This window comes from Phyllobates terribilis, unplaced genomic scaffold (genome assembly GCF_046119375.1).
Source record: "Phyllobates terribilis strain yellow unplaced genomic scaffold, ASM4611937v1 Scaffold_4__5_contigs__length_816908805, whole genome shotgun sequence".
In the NCBI taxonomy this organism is placed as follows: Eukaryota; Metazoa; Chordata; class Amphibia; order Anura; family Dendrobatidae; genus Phyllobates; species Phyllobates terribilis.
In genome coordinates this window covers 178870753-178887943 of record NW_027362764.1, presented here as the reverse complement: position 1 = coordinate 178887943, position 17191 = coordinate 178870753, and the positions used below count along the sequence as shown (strand labels likewise).

The window sequence follows — 17191 nt, the reverse complement described above, 5'->3', positions numbered from 1 at the left end:
GCAGACGCTGTTGCAGAATCTTACATGTGCTTTTCCACAAAACACCAGTGGTGCACGAAGTGAATCTCACAGTTCTAACTTGCCAACCGCGGGACTGTCGAGTTTTCATCACTCAAACCGTAACAGTAACACAGTATCTGCTGGTAACAGCAATTTTGTGAAATCGTTTCACCACTTTTTTAGACCATCCTTTGCAAGGCCACAGGAGACAAGAAGTCTGACACATAGTCAATGCCTAGAGAGGATGGTGCAGGAGTATCTCCAAGTGAACATCGAAGCCATGACTGTGTCACTGGACCCTTGCTCATTTTGGTATTCCAATCTGGAAAAATGGCCGGAGCTCGCCACTCACGCCTTGGAGATCTTGTCATGCCCTGCAGCCAGTGTTCTCTCTGAACGTGTGTTCAGCGCTGCTGATGGTGTGCTGACAGATAAGCGCACGCGGCTGTCCACTGAGAATGTAGACAGACTCACGTTCATAAAGATGAACAAATCATGGATTCGCAAGGACTTTTCTAATCCTGTGTTATCCTTGGGAGGCTAAAAGCTTGAGGATTTGGTAATATCACCTCACCAACTGTTTTAAGCAACTGTGGGGCAATTGATGCCACTTAACCCTAGAACGCATGACCATAAAAATCTACACTTTCATATACCTGGGGCCTTTTAGGCCCGTGTGCAAATAACATTGAATAACTCAAACTCAAATGACAAACAACTATATACATGAAGAATACCTAGAGTTTCAAAATTCTAACTAAAGTAATCTTGCAGAAAATAGAAAACAATTAACAGGGCGGGACTGCGAGGCCCCAGGTATGCGTTCTAGGGTTAAGTGGTGTCTGTGCCACAATTTTGGGAAAAAATGGAAACTCTTTTTGGAGTCCCTTTGCTGTGTCTTACGTGACGTTGGCATCGTCAATTCCAGGTGGGTTGGGTCGCTCCCCCCTTTTAACTGTAAGAAACTACATACACTATGGCTTGGGGTAACACAGATGATTGAGTCTGAAGAGCTGTTTACTCAGAGGTCTGCTCCAAATCTTCAGTGTCTGCTAGTCAGCGTAGAGCCTAGGCAATACTTTGGGCGTAGTAGCCCAGCTGCGAAGCAAGCTGCACTGCCTGTGTATCTAATAAGAATTTTTAAATGCATCTAGCCTAGGCAGCCTAGGCAGACTGTGGGGACCCCCAACCAAACCCAGATGCTCAGCCCCCCTACCGCCCCCCTTTCCTTGACAATACAATAATGTAACTCTTACAACTGGATGGGTGAGGATCGGTCACAGTTTTATTAACTCTTTATACTCATTCCATTAGAAAGACATTTTATTTCTAAAATAATTCAGCTTGTTGCAGCATGCCCTGGGTCTCCACTCCGGCAACTTGGCCAACAAGTGTAACTCTCCAACATGTCCTTTCTATTTCCAGGCCACGGAGGATCCTGCGTACTCGTATGCAGGACTCTGACCCCCACCCATCACTCTTAACGCTTGTTCCACTCCGTCCTGGAGTACTGACAGGAATATGTCCAGTCCAATATCCATTAAGTGAACACCGTCGGGCCGTATGAGGCCTGCTTTATCTCCTTCCAGTTGTCGGTGTCGTACCACTACACCGCCTCTGTCTCTTCTAAATTTTGCCATCCGAATATTTATTACCCGCCTTGTCCGTTCGATGGCCGTGATGTCTCGCGCACCTTGCCATACCGCTATCGGCACAATCTCTGACCATACTATAGCTAGTTTTGTGAAAAATTCTCTGAAGCGCTCAGTGTCTAGTTTCATTATTGCCATTAGTTATGCGCTCTTGTGATGACCTAGGTTGTTTCCCCCGGCCTGTATAACTAAGATGACCAGACATCTTGCCTCTCTCCCTACCTTGATTACCTCCATTAGTACCTGTGGCCATAGCAGGCCTCTAATACCTCTCCAGTTGAAATATGTGTTATGAAACTCTAATTTCCTCCCGCCTGGGCGGACTTTCGCCCTTTAATCTGCCCAATATATATACGAGTGGCCTATCACCCACACTGTTGGCTTAGCGTCACCTGTAAAAGAAACAAACCACGTTAGGATAACAAGTCCGGTCTTATGTATCTTGCCAAACACGTGGATCACCATCTCTCTATCCTCTGAACTTCCGTTTCTGACAGTCCTGCTCTTGCTGCTTCTGTGGCCGCGCCTATGCGGAATGAGTGTGTCCCGTAATCTTTGGGGTGGTTCCCTGTCGATGTTATACATTTATTAAATATAGCTTGGAACTGGTATCTTGCTAATGGCGTCCCATCAATGTGTGATAGGAACAAATTACTTTGTGATCTGATGGTTAGATATGGTTTTACTAATGTTACCCGACTCAGTGTACCGTTTGTGGGTTGTAGAAGTACCCAAGTGCCCCTGCCCGCTGGAACCATTTTTGATTTGTGTATGCGTAGACGTATTGCATTATTGGCTATGACTACGTCCTGGTGTAATAAGCCTCCACTGGTGCTAATTTTGGATTGAGGGACTAATTCGCTTATGCATAGCGCCCCGAAGAAGGCGATCACAAATGCAGTAGACAGTAGTGTTGCTTCAAATTGTGAGTGTCATGTTAATGGTGTTAGGGATATGATGTGAGAAATCAGTTTTAGTGACACGGGACGGGACGTCTACACTCCTGATTTGGCTGACCCCTTTTCCACCCTTTTATGGATTGTCTGATGATGAATCTTTGTCACATCTCCCCAATTCAGTAGTTGGAAGTGAAATGCTACTCCGGTCAGACACCGCTGCGCTGACGCCCCTGATATGCCCCTCATCATTAGCTGGTGGAGAAATTCTATGGTGACTTGTGATCTGGCTTGTTCACATTGGTCAACCCGTCTGCCTGCTACTAGTCGTGTCCACTCTTCCCATGCCTTACCGTATGCTTGCTACGTCAACGGGGCAACTGACGCTCTGATTAATGGCATCAACTATTCGCCACGAGATCCCATAGGGAAGGTGGGCAACTGTTGTCCCGATGGGTGGGCATTGTGGAAGAGCTCTGTGAAAATCTGCCAATTGAATTGTTATAAAGCGTTAGCAGCAGCTTTAGACCCCTCAGCATAGTGGCTAGCGCGGACCCATACATTGTGTTTTAGGCACAGTAATGCTAGCCTGGGTAGTAGGCCTAGCACTGGGAGAGACGATGATGCCATCCTATTAATGCAGTGCGCTAAGCTGGTGTTTTTTGTTATGAAGCGTATATTTTTGTAAGCCAGGAGCGCGCCCCATATTTCTATTGCTACCACTATTGGGAAGAAAAATTATTTTCAGGGCTAGATGCAGCGAAAAATTATTATTAATTGAAAAGCTGGAGGAGCTTGGTATAGATGGCCTAATACAATGAGACCCACACACTGCTAGAAGGCCAAATATTTTTTCAGAGTTAGATGCAGACAAAAATTATATTCAATTTGCAACCTGATGGAGGTCAGTATAGATGGACTAATAGAACAAGTCCCACACACTGCTAGAAGGCCAAACATTTTTTCAGAGCTAGATGCAGAAAAATATTATATTCAATTTGCAACCTGATGGAGGTCAGTATAGATGGACTAATAGAACAAGTCCCACACACAGCTAGAAGGCCAAATATTTTTTCAGAGGTAGATGCAGAAAAAAATTATATTCAGTTTGCAACCTTATGGAGGTCAGTATAGATGGACTAATAGAACAAGTCCCACACACAGCTAGAAGCCCAAATATTTTTTCAGAGGTAGATGCAGAAAAAAATTATATTCAGTTTGCAACCTGATGGAGGTCTGTATAGATGGATTAATAGAACAAGTCCCACACACAGCTAGAAGCCCAATATTTTTTCAGAGGTAGATGCAGAAAAAAATATATTCAGTTTGCAACCTTATGGAGGTCAGTATAGATGGATTAATAGAACAAGTCCCACACACAGCTAGAAGCCCAATATTTTTTCAGAGGTAGATGCAGAAAAAAATATATTCAGTTTGCAACCTGATGGAGGTCTGTATAGATGGATTAATAGAACAAGTCCCACACACAGCTAGAAGCCCAATATTTTTTCAGAGGTAGATGCAGAAAAAAATATATTCAGTTTGCAACCTGATGGAGGTCAGTATAGATGGACTAATAGAACAAGTCCCACACACTGCTAGAAGGCCAAACATTTTTTCAGAGCTAGATGCAGAAAAATATTATATTCAATTTGCAACCTGATGGAGGTCAGTATAGATGGACTAATAGAACAAGTCCCACACACAGCTAGAAGGCCAAATATTTTTTCAGAGGTAGATGCAGAAAAAAATTATATTCAGTTTGCAACCTTATGGAGGTCAGTATAGATGGACTAATAGAACAAGTCCCACACACAGCTAGAAGCCCAAATATTTTTTCAGAGGTAGATGCAGAAAAAAATTATATTCAGTTTGCAACCTGATGGAGGTCTGTATAGATGGATTAATAGAACAAGTCCCACACACAGCTAGAAGCCCAATATTTTTTCAGAGGTAGATGCAGAAAAAATATATTCAGTTTGCAACCTGATGGAGGTCTGTATAGATGGATTAATAGAACAAGTCCCACACACAGCTAGAAGCCCAATATTTTTTCAGAGGTAGATGCAGAAAAAAATATATTCAGTTTGCAACCTGATGGAGGTCTGTATAGATGGATTAATAGAACAAGTCCCACACACAGCTAGAAGCCCAATATTTTTTCAGAGCTAGATGCAGAAAAAAATTATATTCAATTTGCAACCTGATGGAGGTCAGTATAGATGGACTAATAGAATGATGCTATGCCCAAAAGATTTTACTTCACTAGTTGCAGTAAAAAAATTGGTATTCTATACACAGGTGGTATATCTTGCAACACAGATAGGCTACTCCACTGACTAACACACTCTGCAATAGGCCAAAAAGGATTAGCTTTGCTAGATTCACCCAAATGCTGTGAAAAAAACTTGCACAGCACTGGCACTGACCTGCCTGGCAAAAACTGATAGGAACTGATGTAACCTAGTCCTGAAAAGGACTCCAATTACAATTAGTCTTTACTCCCACAATCTATCTATTTAAGAGCACAGACCTGCCTGATAAAAGTCGTAGGAAATGCTGTAACCTAGTCCTTAAAAGGACTGCAATCACAACTATTCCCTACTCCCAAGCTATCTGTAGATTTGTGCGAAAATTGGCTTGAAATTAACAAGGTATAGCACACACAGCAACAGCGGTGCCGTCTAACACGCAGCTGCAGCAGTGAGAAAATGGTGGCGACGGGGAAAATGGCTTGGTCTTATAGGGCAAGGACATGTGACATACACTGCCAATGACACATGCCCTTGCTTGTGTGAAAAAAAGCACTTCGCTCCGTGTGTGCGCTGCTGATAGGCTGACAGATTGCACCTCCCCACTGCAAATGCGGGAAAGAGAAAAAAAAATGGAGATCTTCATTGTTCCTGCAGAGATCCATCCCCTGCCCCTCCCCCCACCCCGCTGTACACTCAAACTGCGTATTAACATTAATTTTCATCATTACTGAGAAAAAATCCAGTTATGATTTTGGTGCACGAACAGTTATCGAACATAACCTCGAACTGCCGAATTTTTCTCAAATTGTTCGTGTTCGCCGAACGGCTCGAACACCGCCCAAAACAGCTCGAATTTGAGATTGGCGAACAGTTCGAGTAGAACAACGCTCATCTCTAGTAATAAGCTCCCTGCTGTAGTCAGTGTGGCAGTGCCAAGCCCTACTTAAACTCCTAGCTTTCCATTTATAAATATTGTAGGGATTGATTCTCTCAGTAGGCATTGGGCCCTAGGTAGCATTCACACAGGCAATGCACATGCAGTTTTTATTGCTTTCCATAGGTTGCACATCACCAAAACAACAAAATCATAAACATAAATCCCTAGCCTTGTCCAGGAGGTCACTAAACAGAATAGAACCTGATTACTTCAGACACGGCTGAGCTAGCCCCAGTTCGGTCAAACAAAACTGCTATCATCCATAGCAACCACTGATACTTGCAGTCTGGTGCACACAGCCTGTGCAGAGTCTTCTCAAAGAGATCCTGACTTTCTTCTCTCTTAAACTTCAAGGTACATCCAGTCTGCTCAGCCTCCCCAGCAGACTGACTTAGATGAACATCTAGCCTGTTTATATGCAGAGCTAGCCAGGTGTACTAATCTAATCTAATCCTAGCATGCAAAGCTTGGATTTGACCCTAGCCTACCTGACACTGCTACAGCATATAATGACCATGGTTAATTTTACATTGTGCTAATATCAGATCCTGCTTGTTGGATTCTGTTGCTGACATACAACTGATATTAACACCTGACTTCCTAGTGATTCTGCCTCTGACTCCTTCTTCCTAGGTCTGACCTTGGCTACCTAGTTGAGCTTGTCCCTCTTACTTGAATTTGTCTTGTATGTGCACTTCCTGGTTTTGAACTAGCTAGTTGACTCTCTTCTTCCAGTTTTGTCCACCAGCCATCAATGGATGCAACCCAGGGGGCACTGTTGTAAGTACAGATCCATGTTCAGGGGTTAAAGCATGTAGGATTCCTTTGAGATCTGCTAAGTGGAGTGGCTTGAAGAAAGCATGTTTGAGTAAGACCTATTAAGAGCTTCTAGGTTTCCATGTACACTTCACCCTTACCGATAGATTCTCAAGTTTGGTATAAAATCAGTGTTATACAACAAGCTGAGATCATATTTCTCTTTTCAATTAGATAATAAAATAATAAATCATTACATATTCTTTTATTCATTTAACAAAAACATTTATAAGACATGTTAGCTATGAATTCTAAATTAGTTTTGTTAAAAATAAAAAATAACTTCAACAAATGTCACAGCATGAAATATCTTGGTTCAGCCCATATGGCCCCAGTAAAGATGAAAATTGTCCCATAGATTTTGCATATGTATTGGAATTTGCTTATACCTTTTCTTAGAAATATCTGAAAGATTTACCATCAATCATCTGGACTATGCAACATTGCCACAAGTGAGCCTCCAGACAAACCCAGCTCTGTTATGCTACTGGGCTCTGCTATATTGCCACAAGTGTGCCCTCTGATAAATCCAGCTTTGGAATATTGCTGGGCTGTACTATTAAGCTCTACTATATTGCAGCAACTGTGCCTCCTAACAAGCCCAGTTCTACTAGGTCCATGGGCTCTGCTACTTTACTAAAGGTGTGCCTCCTGACATACCCTGATATGCTGTACCACTATACTCTGCTGCATCACCACAAATGAGTCATCTGTTTTACTGCTAGGCTCTGCTATAACACTATACCCTGGTTTCTCTCTATCATGAGTTTCCTTGCTTACATAGCCCTGCTACATTGACAAGATTATTTTAGTGTCCCATAGTTCCCACAGTGCTTCAGCAATCTTTCTACTATGAGTCTCCAGCTCTACAGAGACCATTCCTCCAGCTGCTATCCTGCCTTTACAACCTCCATTGCTTCAAACTGCTTACCTTGCTGCATCAACACGATTTGTGCTGCATTGTATGCTCATTGAGATTCAAGGATCCAGTTCATCAGGAGAGAAATAACAAGTGTCCAGGCTAATGTAATATAGCAACCTAATTCCAAAGGCGGACATAATTGTCCTTCTATTGCAAAATACCATAGAGCTTATAGTCTGGAACAGATACATTATTTGTGGCATGATGATACAAGCAAGCATTCGGCTCAGATAGAAATTACTTTCCCAAATTACAGTACAAACTTTTGTCAGTCTATGCCTTTGCCGTTTTACTGCAAAAATGAAGAGGATCTACATACAACTAAGTAAGTCATTGTTTGCGAAAAACCTTGGTACCAGTGACCGCAATATTTTTTTCATTTTGCTTACACTGCTAAAAACATTCTTGGGTGGGGAGAGCAAAAGTGCTCAATTTTAAAAATAGCAATATGCAATGTCAATCAGAGGCTTCAAAAGTCAGCAGGATATTGTAGTATATAAAAGAGGTATGAACTTGCGGGACAGTGATGTAATACTATTACTCCAAAAGTATTATTAAGAACTCATCTACAATAAGCAGTTTAGTTCTTGTCAACAGTTCTTAAAAAGGAAGCCTTGTGGTTAGAAAAGGTACAAAGAAGAACCACAATACTGATAAAAGGCATGAAGGATCTTGGTTATGATAAAAGATTACAATAAAGATTACAATAAATAAATGTATTTGAGTAGAAACGTCTCAGGGGGGACATGTTTAACTTGTACAAGTACATAAATGGTCCATACAAAAAGTTTCAATGTGAAGAAAGAAAGGTTCGATCTGCAGAACAATTAATAAGAACAATTAATCTGTGGAATGGTCTACTTCAGCAGCTGGTCACAGTGGGAACTGTTGATGGTAGAAAAAAACTTAAATGCATTTTTAGAAGTAAATAATATAAATCCTTAGGTAAATGTGTAAGGTTCTTTTCTGAATGTTTGGTCCAGTGGATCGGCAATTGAAATCAGGAGGGAAAGATTAGCACTTTTCAGCGGACTGGATCATGCATTGTAGATGTGCATGTGCCTCTTTCATTTGTCCTTTCTCATTTCTCAATTGAATTTGATGGATATTTTCTTTTTTTTTAACCATATTAACTATGTACTATATAACTAATAATAGTAACAATGATTAATTGATAGAAAAGATTATAATATAGTGAAGTATTGCTACGCATATGTTTAGTTTTCGTTTCTTTCTGATATAATACTTGACTGTATATTCAAAATATGTAAGTAAGGAAGTTGGCAATGATATACAGTGGCTTGCAAAAGTATTCACCTCTATGTTTTTTTTACCTATTTTGTTACATTACAACCTGTGTTTTAATATTTTTGTAATACAATTTGTGTGCAATACATCAGCACTAAATAGTCATAAGTTGGTGAAGTGAAGTGAGAAAAATCTAAGCAAAAATAAAATTTATTGGATAAAATAAATAATAATTGGAATGTGCATATGTATTCACCCCTTTTGCTATGAAGCCCCTAGAAATTACTGGTGCAAGAAATTACCTTCATAAGTCACATGTTTAATGAAAAAAAGTCTACCTGTGTGCAATCTATGTGTCACATGGTCTATACACACCTTTTCTGAAAGGCCACAGAGGCCGCAACACCATTAAGCGAGAGGCACTACTAAACAAACAACACCATGAAGACCAAGGAGATCTCCAAACAAGTCAGGGACAAAGTTATTGAGACGTGCAAGTCAGGTTTGGGTTTTAAAAAAAATATCCAAATCTCTGATGATCCCCCGAAGCACCATTAAATCTATTATCATCAACTATAAAGAACATGGTACAACAACAAACGTGCTAAGAGAGGGTCTCCCACCAAAGCTCTCAGACCAGGCAAGGAGGGCATTAATACACTCCATAGAGGAGGCCTTTAATTAAAAGTGGGCAGAAGAAAGCCTTTACTTACACACAAAAATTGTAAGGCTCATCTTGAGTTTGCCAAAACACATGGGGGAGACACCCCAAATATATGCAAATGGAAGGTGCTGTGGTTAGATGAGACCAAACTTGAACTTTTTGACCACCAAGGTAAACACTATGTCTGACGCCAAACCAACACAGCTTATCACCCCCAAGAACACCATCCCCACAGTGAAACATAATGGTGCCAGCATCATTCTGTGGGGATCTTTTTCAGCAGCAGGGACAGGGAAAATGGTCCAAGTCAAGGGGAAGATAGATGGTGTGAAATACAGGGATATTCTTGAGCAAATTCTGTTTCACTCTGTCAGTGATTTGAGACTGGGACAGAGGTTCACCTTCCAACAAGACAATGACCCAATGCATGCTGCTAAAGCAGCACTAGAGTAGTTTATGGGGAGACGTGTAAATGTTTCAGAGTGGCCTAGTCAAAGCCCAGAGCTTAATCCAATTGAGAATCTGTGGTCAGACTTGAAGATTGCTGTTCACCAGAGGAACCATCTAACTTGAAGGAGTTTAACCTTGAGGAATGTGCAAAAATCCCAGTGGCAGGATATGTAAAGCTCATAAAGGCTTATCCAAAGCGACTTGCAGCTGTAATTGACAGAAAAGGAGGGTCTACAAAGTACTGACTTTAGGGGGTGAATAGTTATGCACACTGACGTTTTAAGTTATTTTTGTCCTATTTATTGTTTGCTTCACAATGAAAGGAAAACCAAATGTTCACAGTTGTAGGCACGTTCCTTACATGAACTGATGCAAACCCTAAAAAATACAGTGAAATTCCAGGTTGAGAGGTAACAAAAAAGGAAAAAAGCCAAGGGGAGGGAGGGATTACTTTCGCAAGCCACTGTATATTGTTTGTAATAACTAGAGATGAGCGGTGTTCGACTAGAACTGTTCACCAATCTCAAATTCGAGCTGTTTTGGGCGGTGTTCGAGTTGTTCGACGAACCCGAACGATTTGCAAAAAATTCGGCTGTTCGAGGTTATGTTCGATAACTGTTCGTGCACCAAAAGCGTGTCCTGCATGTCTGGCGCTATTTAGAGCACCAATCATGCAGGGATTGTCTGCCACTCACTGTAATGCCACAGCCATGGTGGTTGTGGCATTACAGTGATTGCCCAAATCGATGGGAACAGTGCCAACAGTGAAACATGAAAAGCCGGCAATTCATCAGCGGCATACACCGGTACCCGACAATTTAGAACCGAAAGAATAGAGCTTCACACATAGATTAGATAGATATAAACATGTCAGCCACATATATACGAAGTACAGTGAAAGTGCTGCTTACTGTACTTGTCATTTAGCGTAAAGGATTTATCAAAAAAAATAATAGTGTTTTCATGCACTGTCTCTTTAAAAAAGCCGGCCGGCAATTCAGCAGCGGTACCCGACAATTTATAACAGACAGAATAGAGCTTCACACATAGATTAGATAGATAGAAACATGTCAGCCACATATATACGAAGTACAGTGACAGTGTTGCTTACTGTACTTGTCATTTAGCGTAAAGGATTTATCAAAAAAAATAATAGTGTTTTCATGCACTGTCTCTTTAAAAAAGCCGGCCGGCAATTCAGCAGCGGTACCCGACAATTTATAACAGACAGAATAGAGCTTCACACATAGATTAGATAGATAGAAACATGTCAGTCACATATATATGAAGTACAGTGATAGTGTTGGTTACTGTACTTGTCATTTAGTATTAAAATAAAGGATTTATTATTAAAAAAATTGGCGTGGGGTTCCCCTTAATTTTAGGCTCTAGCGGAGGTTAAGCAGACGGCTGGGGCAGATGTTTGAAGCCTGGGAAGGGGGTAATACCCACGGAGCTTCCCAGGCTACTAATATCAGCCCCCAGCTGAATACATAGCCTTTACTAGCTATTAAAATGGGGGACACCCCAAAAAAAATGACGTGGGGTCCCCCCTAATTTAATAGCTAGCAAAGGCTAGGCAGACAGCTGGGGGCTGATATTAATAGCCCAGGAAGGGAGCCATGAATATTGGCCCCCTCCCAGGCTAGAAACACCAGCCGTCAGCCGCCCCAGAAATGGCGCATTCATAGGATGCGCCAATTCTGGCACTTAGCCTCGCTCTTCCACGCTGCCCTGGTGCGGTGGCAGGGGGTAATAGGGTTGGGGTTGATGTCAGCTTATAATGCCAGCTGACATCAAGCCCAGGTTAGTAATGGAGAGGCGTCTATAAGACACCCCCATTACTAACCCCATAGTCAAAGTTAAAAAAAACACAAACACCCAGAATAAAGTCCTTTAATTGAAATAAAGACACAATCCTTTATTGTTCTAAATTAAACCATACTTACTGTCACGCCCATTCCAGCTGAAGCCAACGATCTCCTGCAATAAAAGAAAAATAATAAAGCAACCTCATCCTTACCTTTCCATGGTTCCCACGACAGCTTCAGCTCTGCTACATCGAGATGACAGGCTGGACCGCAGCAGAACGCTGCCATCCAGCCTGTCATCCCGCAGACACTGAGAAGCGCAGGCATGCTTGCGCTGCTCAGCGTCTCTCTGTGACGACATCCAGATGAGCCGAGTTCATGTCCAATGAACTCGGCTCACCTCATGCACGTCACTGACAGCGTGGGAAAATTCTCACGCTGAAGCGGTGAGTGCAGGAGAATTCTCCCACGCTGTCAGTGACGTGCATAAGGTGAGCTCATGTCCAATGAACTCAGCTCACCTCCTGCACTTCACTGACAGCGTGGGAGAATTCTCCTGCACTCAGCGCTTCAGCGTGAGAATTCTCCCACGCTGAAGCGCTGAGTGCAGGAGAATTTTCCCACGCTGTCAGTGACGTGCATGAGGTGAGCCGAGTTCATTGGACATTAACTCGGCTCATCTGGATGCCCTCACAGAGAGACACTGTGGAGCGCAAGCAAGCCTGCGCTTCTCAGTGTCTGCGGGATGAGAGGCTGGATGGCAGCGTTCTGCTGCGGTCCAGCCTGTCATCTCGATGTAGCAGAGCTGAAGCTGTCATGGGAACCATGGAAAGGTAAGGATGAGGTTGCTTTATTATTTTTCTTTTATTTCAGGAGATCGTTGGCTTCAGCTGGAATGGGCGTGATGGTAAGTATGGTTTAATTTAGAACAATAAAGAATTGTGTGTTTATTTCAATTAAAGGACTTTTTTCTGGGTGTTGTGTTTTTTTTAAATACTTTACTAGAAGTTCATGGTGGTCATGTCTAATATTGGCGTGACCCCATGAATTTCGGGCTTAGGGCCAGCTGATAATGCCAAGCTGGCCCTAACCCCTTTATTACCCAGTGAGCCACCGCATCAGGGCCCTGGATGAGTTGGGTACAGCGCCAGAAGATGGCGCTTCTATGAACGCGCCATTTTCCGGGGTGGCTGCGGACTGCAATTTGCAGCGGGGGTGGCCCAGAAAGCTTGGGCCTCCCTGCGCTGCGGATTCCAGCCCCCAGCTGCCTAGTTGTACCTGGCTGGACACAAAAACAGGGCGAAGCCCCACGTCAATTTTCTTTAAATTATTTCATGAAATAATTAAGAAAAAAAGGGCTTCCCTATATTGTTGTGTCCGGCCAGGTACAAATAGGCAGCTGGTGGTTGGGGGCAGCCCGTTCCTGCCTGCTGTACCTGGCTGGACACAAATATAGTGCGAAGCCCCACGTCAATTTTTTTTTAATTATTTCATGAAATAATTTTTTTAAAAAAGGGCTTCCCTATATTGTTGTGTCTGGCCAGGTACAAATAGGCAGCTGGTGGATGGGGGCAGCCCGTTCCTGCCTGCTGTACCTGGCTGGACACAAATATAGTGCGAAGCCCCACTTCAATTTTTTTAAATTATTTCAGGAAATTCATGAAATAATTTAAAAAAAATTGAAGTGGGGCTTCGCACTATATTTGTGTCCAGCCAGGTACAGCAGGCAGGAACGGGCTGCCCCCAACCACCAGCTGCCTATTTGTACCTGGCCGGACACAACAATATAGGGAAGGCCTTTTTTTCTTAATTATTTCATGAATTTAATGAAATAATTAAAAAAAAAATACGTGGGGCTTCGCCCTATTTTTGTGTCCAGCCAGGTACAACTAGGCAGCTGGGGGCTGGAATCTGCAGCGCAGGGAGGCCCAAGCTTTCTGGGCCCCCCCCCGCTACAAATTGCAGTCCGCAGCCACCCCGGAAAATGGCGCGTTCTTAGAAGCGCCATCTTCTGGCGCTGTACCCAACTCATCCAGGGCCCTGGTGCGGTGGCTCACTGGGTAATAAAGGGGTTAGGGCCAGCTTGGTATTATCAGCTGGCCCCAAGCCCAAAATTCATGGGGTCACGCCAGTATTAGACATGACCGCCATGAATTTCTAGTAAAGTATTTAAAAAAAACACAACACCCAGAATAAAGTCCTTTAATTGAAAAAAAGACACAATTCTTTATTGTTCTAAATTAAACCATACTTACCATCACACCCATTCCAGCTGAAGCCAACGATCTCCTGCAATAAAAGAAAAATAATAAACCAACCTCATCCTTACCTTTCCATGGTTCCCACGACAGCTTCAGCTCTGCTACATCGAGATGACAGGCTGGACCGCAGCAGAACGCTGCCATCCAGTCTGTCATCCCGCAGACACTGAGAAGCGCAGGCATGCTTGCGCTCCTCACTGTCTCGCTGTGACGGCATCCAGATGAGCCGAGGTCATGTCCAATGAACTCAGCTCACCTCCTGCACGTCACTGACAGCGTGGGAAAATTCTCCTGCAATCAGCGCTTCAGCGTGAGAATTTTCCCACGCTGTCAGTGACGTGCATGAGGTGAGCCGAGTTCATTGGACATGAACTCGGCTCATCTGGATGTCGTCACAGAGAGACGCTGAGCAGCGCAAGCAAGCCTGCGCTTCTCAGTGTCTGCGGGATGACAGGCTGGATGGCAGCGTTCTGCTGCGGTCCAGCCTGTCATCTCGATGTAGCAGAGCTGAAGCTGTCGTGGGAACCATGGAAAGGTAAGGATGAGGTTGCTTTATTATTTTTCTTTTATTGCAGGAGATCGTTGGCTTCAGCTGGAATGGGCGTGATGGTAAGTATGGTTTAATTTAGAACAATAAAGGATTGTGTCTTTATTTCAATTAAAGGACTTTATTCTGGGTGTTTGTGTTTTTTTTAACTTTTACTATGGGGTTAGTAATGGGGGTGTCTTATAGACGCCTCTCCATTACTAACCTGGGCTTGATGTCAGCTGGCATTATAAGCTGACATCAACCCCAACCCTATTACCCCCTGCCACCGCACCAGGGCAGCGTGGAAGAGCGAGGCTAAGTGCCAGAATTGGCGCATCCTATGAATGCGCCATTTCTGGGGCGGCTGACGGCTGGTGTTTCTAGCCTGGGAGGGGGCCAATATTCATGGCTCCCTTCCTGGGCTATTAATATCAGCCCCCAGCTGTCTGCCTAGCCTTTGCTAGCTATTAAATTAGAGGGGACCCCACGTCATTTTTTTTGGGGGGTCCCCCATTTTAATAGCTAGTAAAGGCTATGTATTCAGCTGGGGGCTGATATTAGTAGCCTGGGAAGCTCCGTGGGTATTACCCCCTTCCCAGGCTTCAAACATCTGCCCCAGCCGTCTGCTTAACCTCCGCTACAGACTAAAATTAAGGGGAACCCCACGCCAATTTTTTTAATAATAAATCCTTTATTTTAATACTAAATGACAAGTACAGTAACCAACACTATCACTGTACTTCATATATATGTGACTGACATGTTTCTATCTATCTAATCTATGTGTGATGCTCTATCTTTCTGTTCTAAATTGTCGGGTACCGCTGCTGAATTGCCGGCCGGCTTTTTTAAAGAGACAGTGCATGAAAACACTATTATTTTTTTAAATAAATCCTTTACACTAAATGACAAGTACAGTAAGCAACACTATCACTGTACTTATTATATATGTGACTGACATGTTTCTATCTATCTAATCTATGTGTGAAGCTCTATTCTTTCTGTTCTAAATTGTCGGGTACAGATGCTGAATTGCCGGCCAGCTTTTTTAAAGAGACGGTGCATGAAAACACTAATATTTTTTTTAATAAATCCTTTACACTAAATGACAAGTGCAGTAACCAACACTGTCACTGTGCTTCTTATATGTGTGACTGACATGTTTCTATGTATCTAATCTATGTGTGATGCTCTATTCCTTCTTGTCTAAATTGTCGGGTACCGGTGTATGCCGCTGCTGAATTTGCCGGCCGGCTTTTTTAAAGAGAGTGTCTTCTGAGCAGTTTGTCAGCTTTTGGACACCTTTGCAGGTGTTTTCTATGTGTTTCTATGTGTTTTTGTTTGCCTGCCATTGGTTTTAACGGTGTTCGACGGTGTTCTAAGGTGTTCGACGAACAGTTCGACGAACAGTTCCTCGAACATCCCGGTGTTCGACGAACCGAACCGAACCCGAACACTACGGGGGTGGCTCAACACTAGTAATAACACCTAATATTTTATAATTCTAATAAAAAATAATGATAAAAATGTCATATAGAATGCTAAATATTTGCAAAAAAAGTAGATGCTGCAAATAGACAGTTCTATGATGTTAAATATGATGAATATAAGAATTACATTGAGGAAATAAAATATTGCAGTTTTCAGAAAGTAAAATGTTTTCTAATAGTTTTTAATTACAAATATCACATACACTGTATATCATGTATATTTCATAAGAATATAGGTACTTTATACCTCGTGGTTAAGTCGCGTGATCTCCTGTTTGGTTTCTTCAGCAGTAATAAAAAGCATTGCTGGGTTGAAATCAGAAAAGTCTACAAAAAATAAAAAACAAACAACAAATGTAAAATGTCCAATATTAGTTCAAGTTCAATGTAATGATCTGTATATTAACCTTTCAATCCTCTGCAATAATAAAATTAGTATAGAATAGAGTTGACAAAAGGAACACAAAACCATTGACATATTACAGAATTTTTTTGAGCAGCGGACTCTCCATCTTTTTTGAGAATGTCCTAATATGATGAGAGTCATGACACATTCTGTATGTTAAGTTACTGTGTAAAAATCAGCACATGGTATCAGATGGTATCAATGTTGCTGTTACAAACTGGAAGGATGAATCGTTTGAGAATGGTTAAGAGCTTGAAAAAAAAATGAAATGTCTCAGACATTTTGCAATATGTCTGCTGGGCTGCACAATGTCGTGATAAACAGATTTTTTAATTTTACGCAGAAAGTACTATATATATTAAGCTAGAAAGGAAAATGTAAAAAAATTGAAATTTTTAAAATCTAAAAAGGTTCTAAGCAGAGCAGACACGAAGAGGAAGATAAACTACAGATTGCTGCATGGTGAAGAACATGTCACATTCCCATAACAATTCAAACTATTCATGCAATGTATTTGCTTGAACTAATGAATATTGAATTATCTATGATCTATGCTTGAAACCAAAAGGTAATTAATTGACAATTTTAAGACAATCAGACACCAAATATAAATATCATACACAACAAATAAATAATAAATACTGTGTAAGTTGTTTTTATTATTTTCAGTAACCTTTAAGCTGGACCTACATATTGACTTTGTAGTGTGACCAAAGTTTTCTAGGTGTTGCTGCTACATTGCGACCCCGAGGGTGTTGCAACTGCGAAAAGAAAGTAGCAAGAAGTTTAACTGAGCCAATTTTTTTGCTACTTGCTTGGCGCATTATCCTTCCGGGTACAATGCAACTCCATTC

At 42.1% G+C, this 17191-nt stretch overlaps 1 protein-coding gene across 1 annotated transcript in view; it reads right to left on the bottom strand.

Annotated features, from left to right (window-relative positions):
• The window catches only part of KCNH8 (potassium voltage-gated channel subfamily H member 8), a 715304-nt gene that overhangs the window by 37231 nt on the left and 660882 nt on the right, over positions 1-17191 (bottom strand). Inside the window, exon 15 of the mRNA XM_073677958.1 lies at positions 16179-16258. Coding sequence (XP_073534059.1) covers positions 16179-16258 — 80 coding nt within the window. The remainder of the gene's footprint in view (positions 1-16178; positions 16259-17191) is intronic.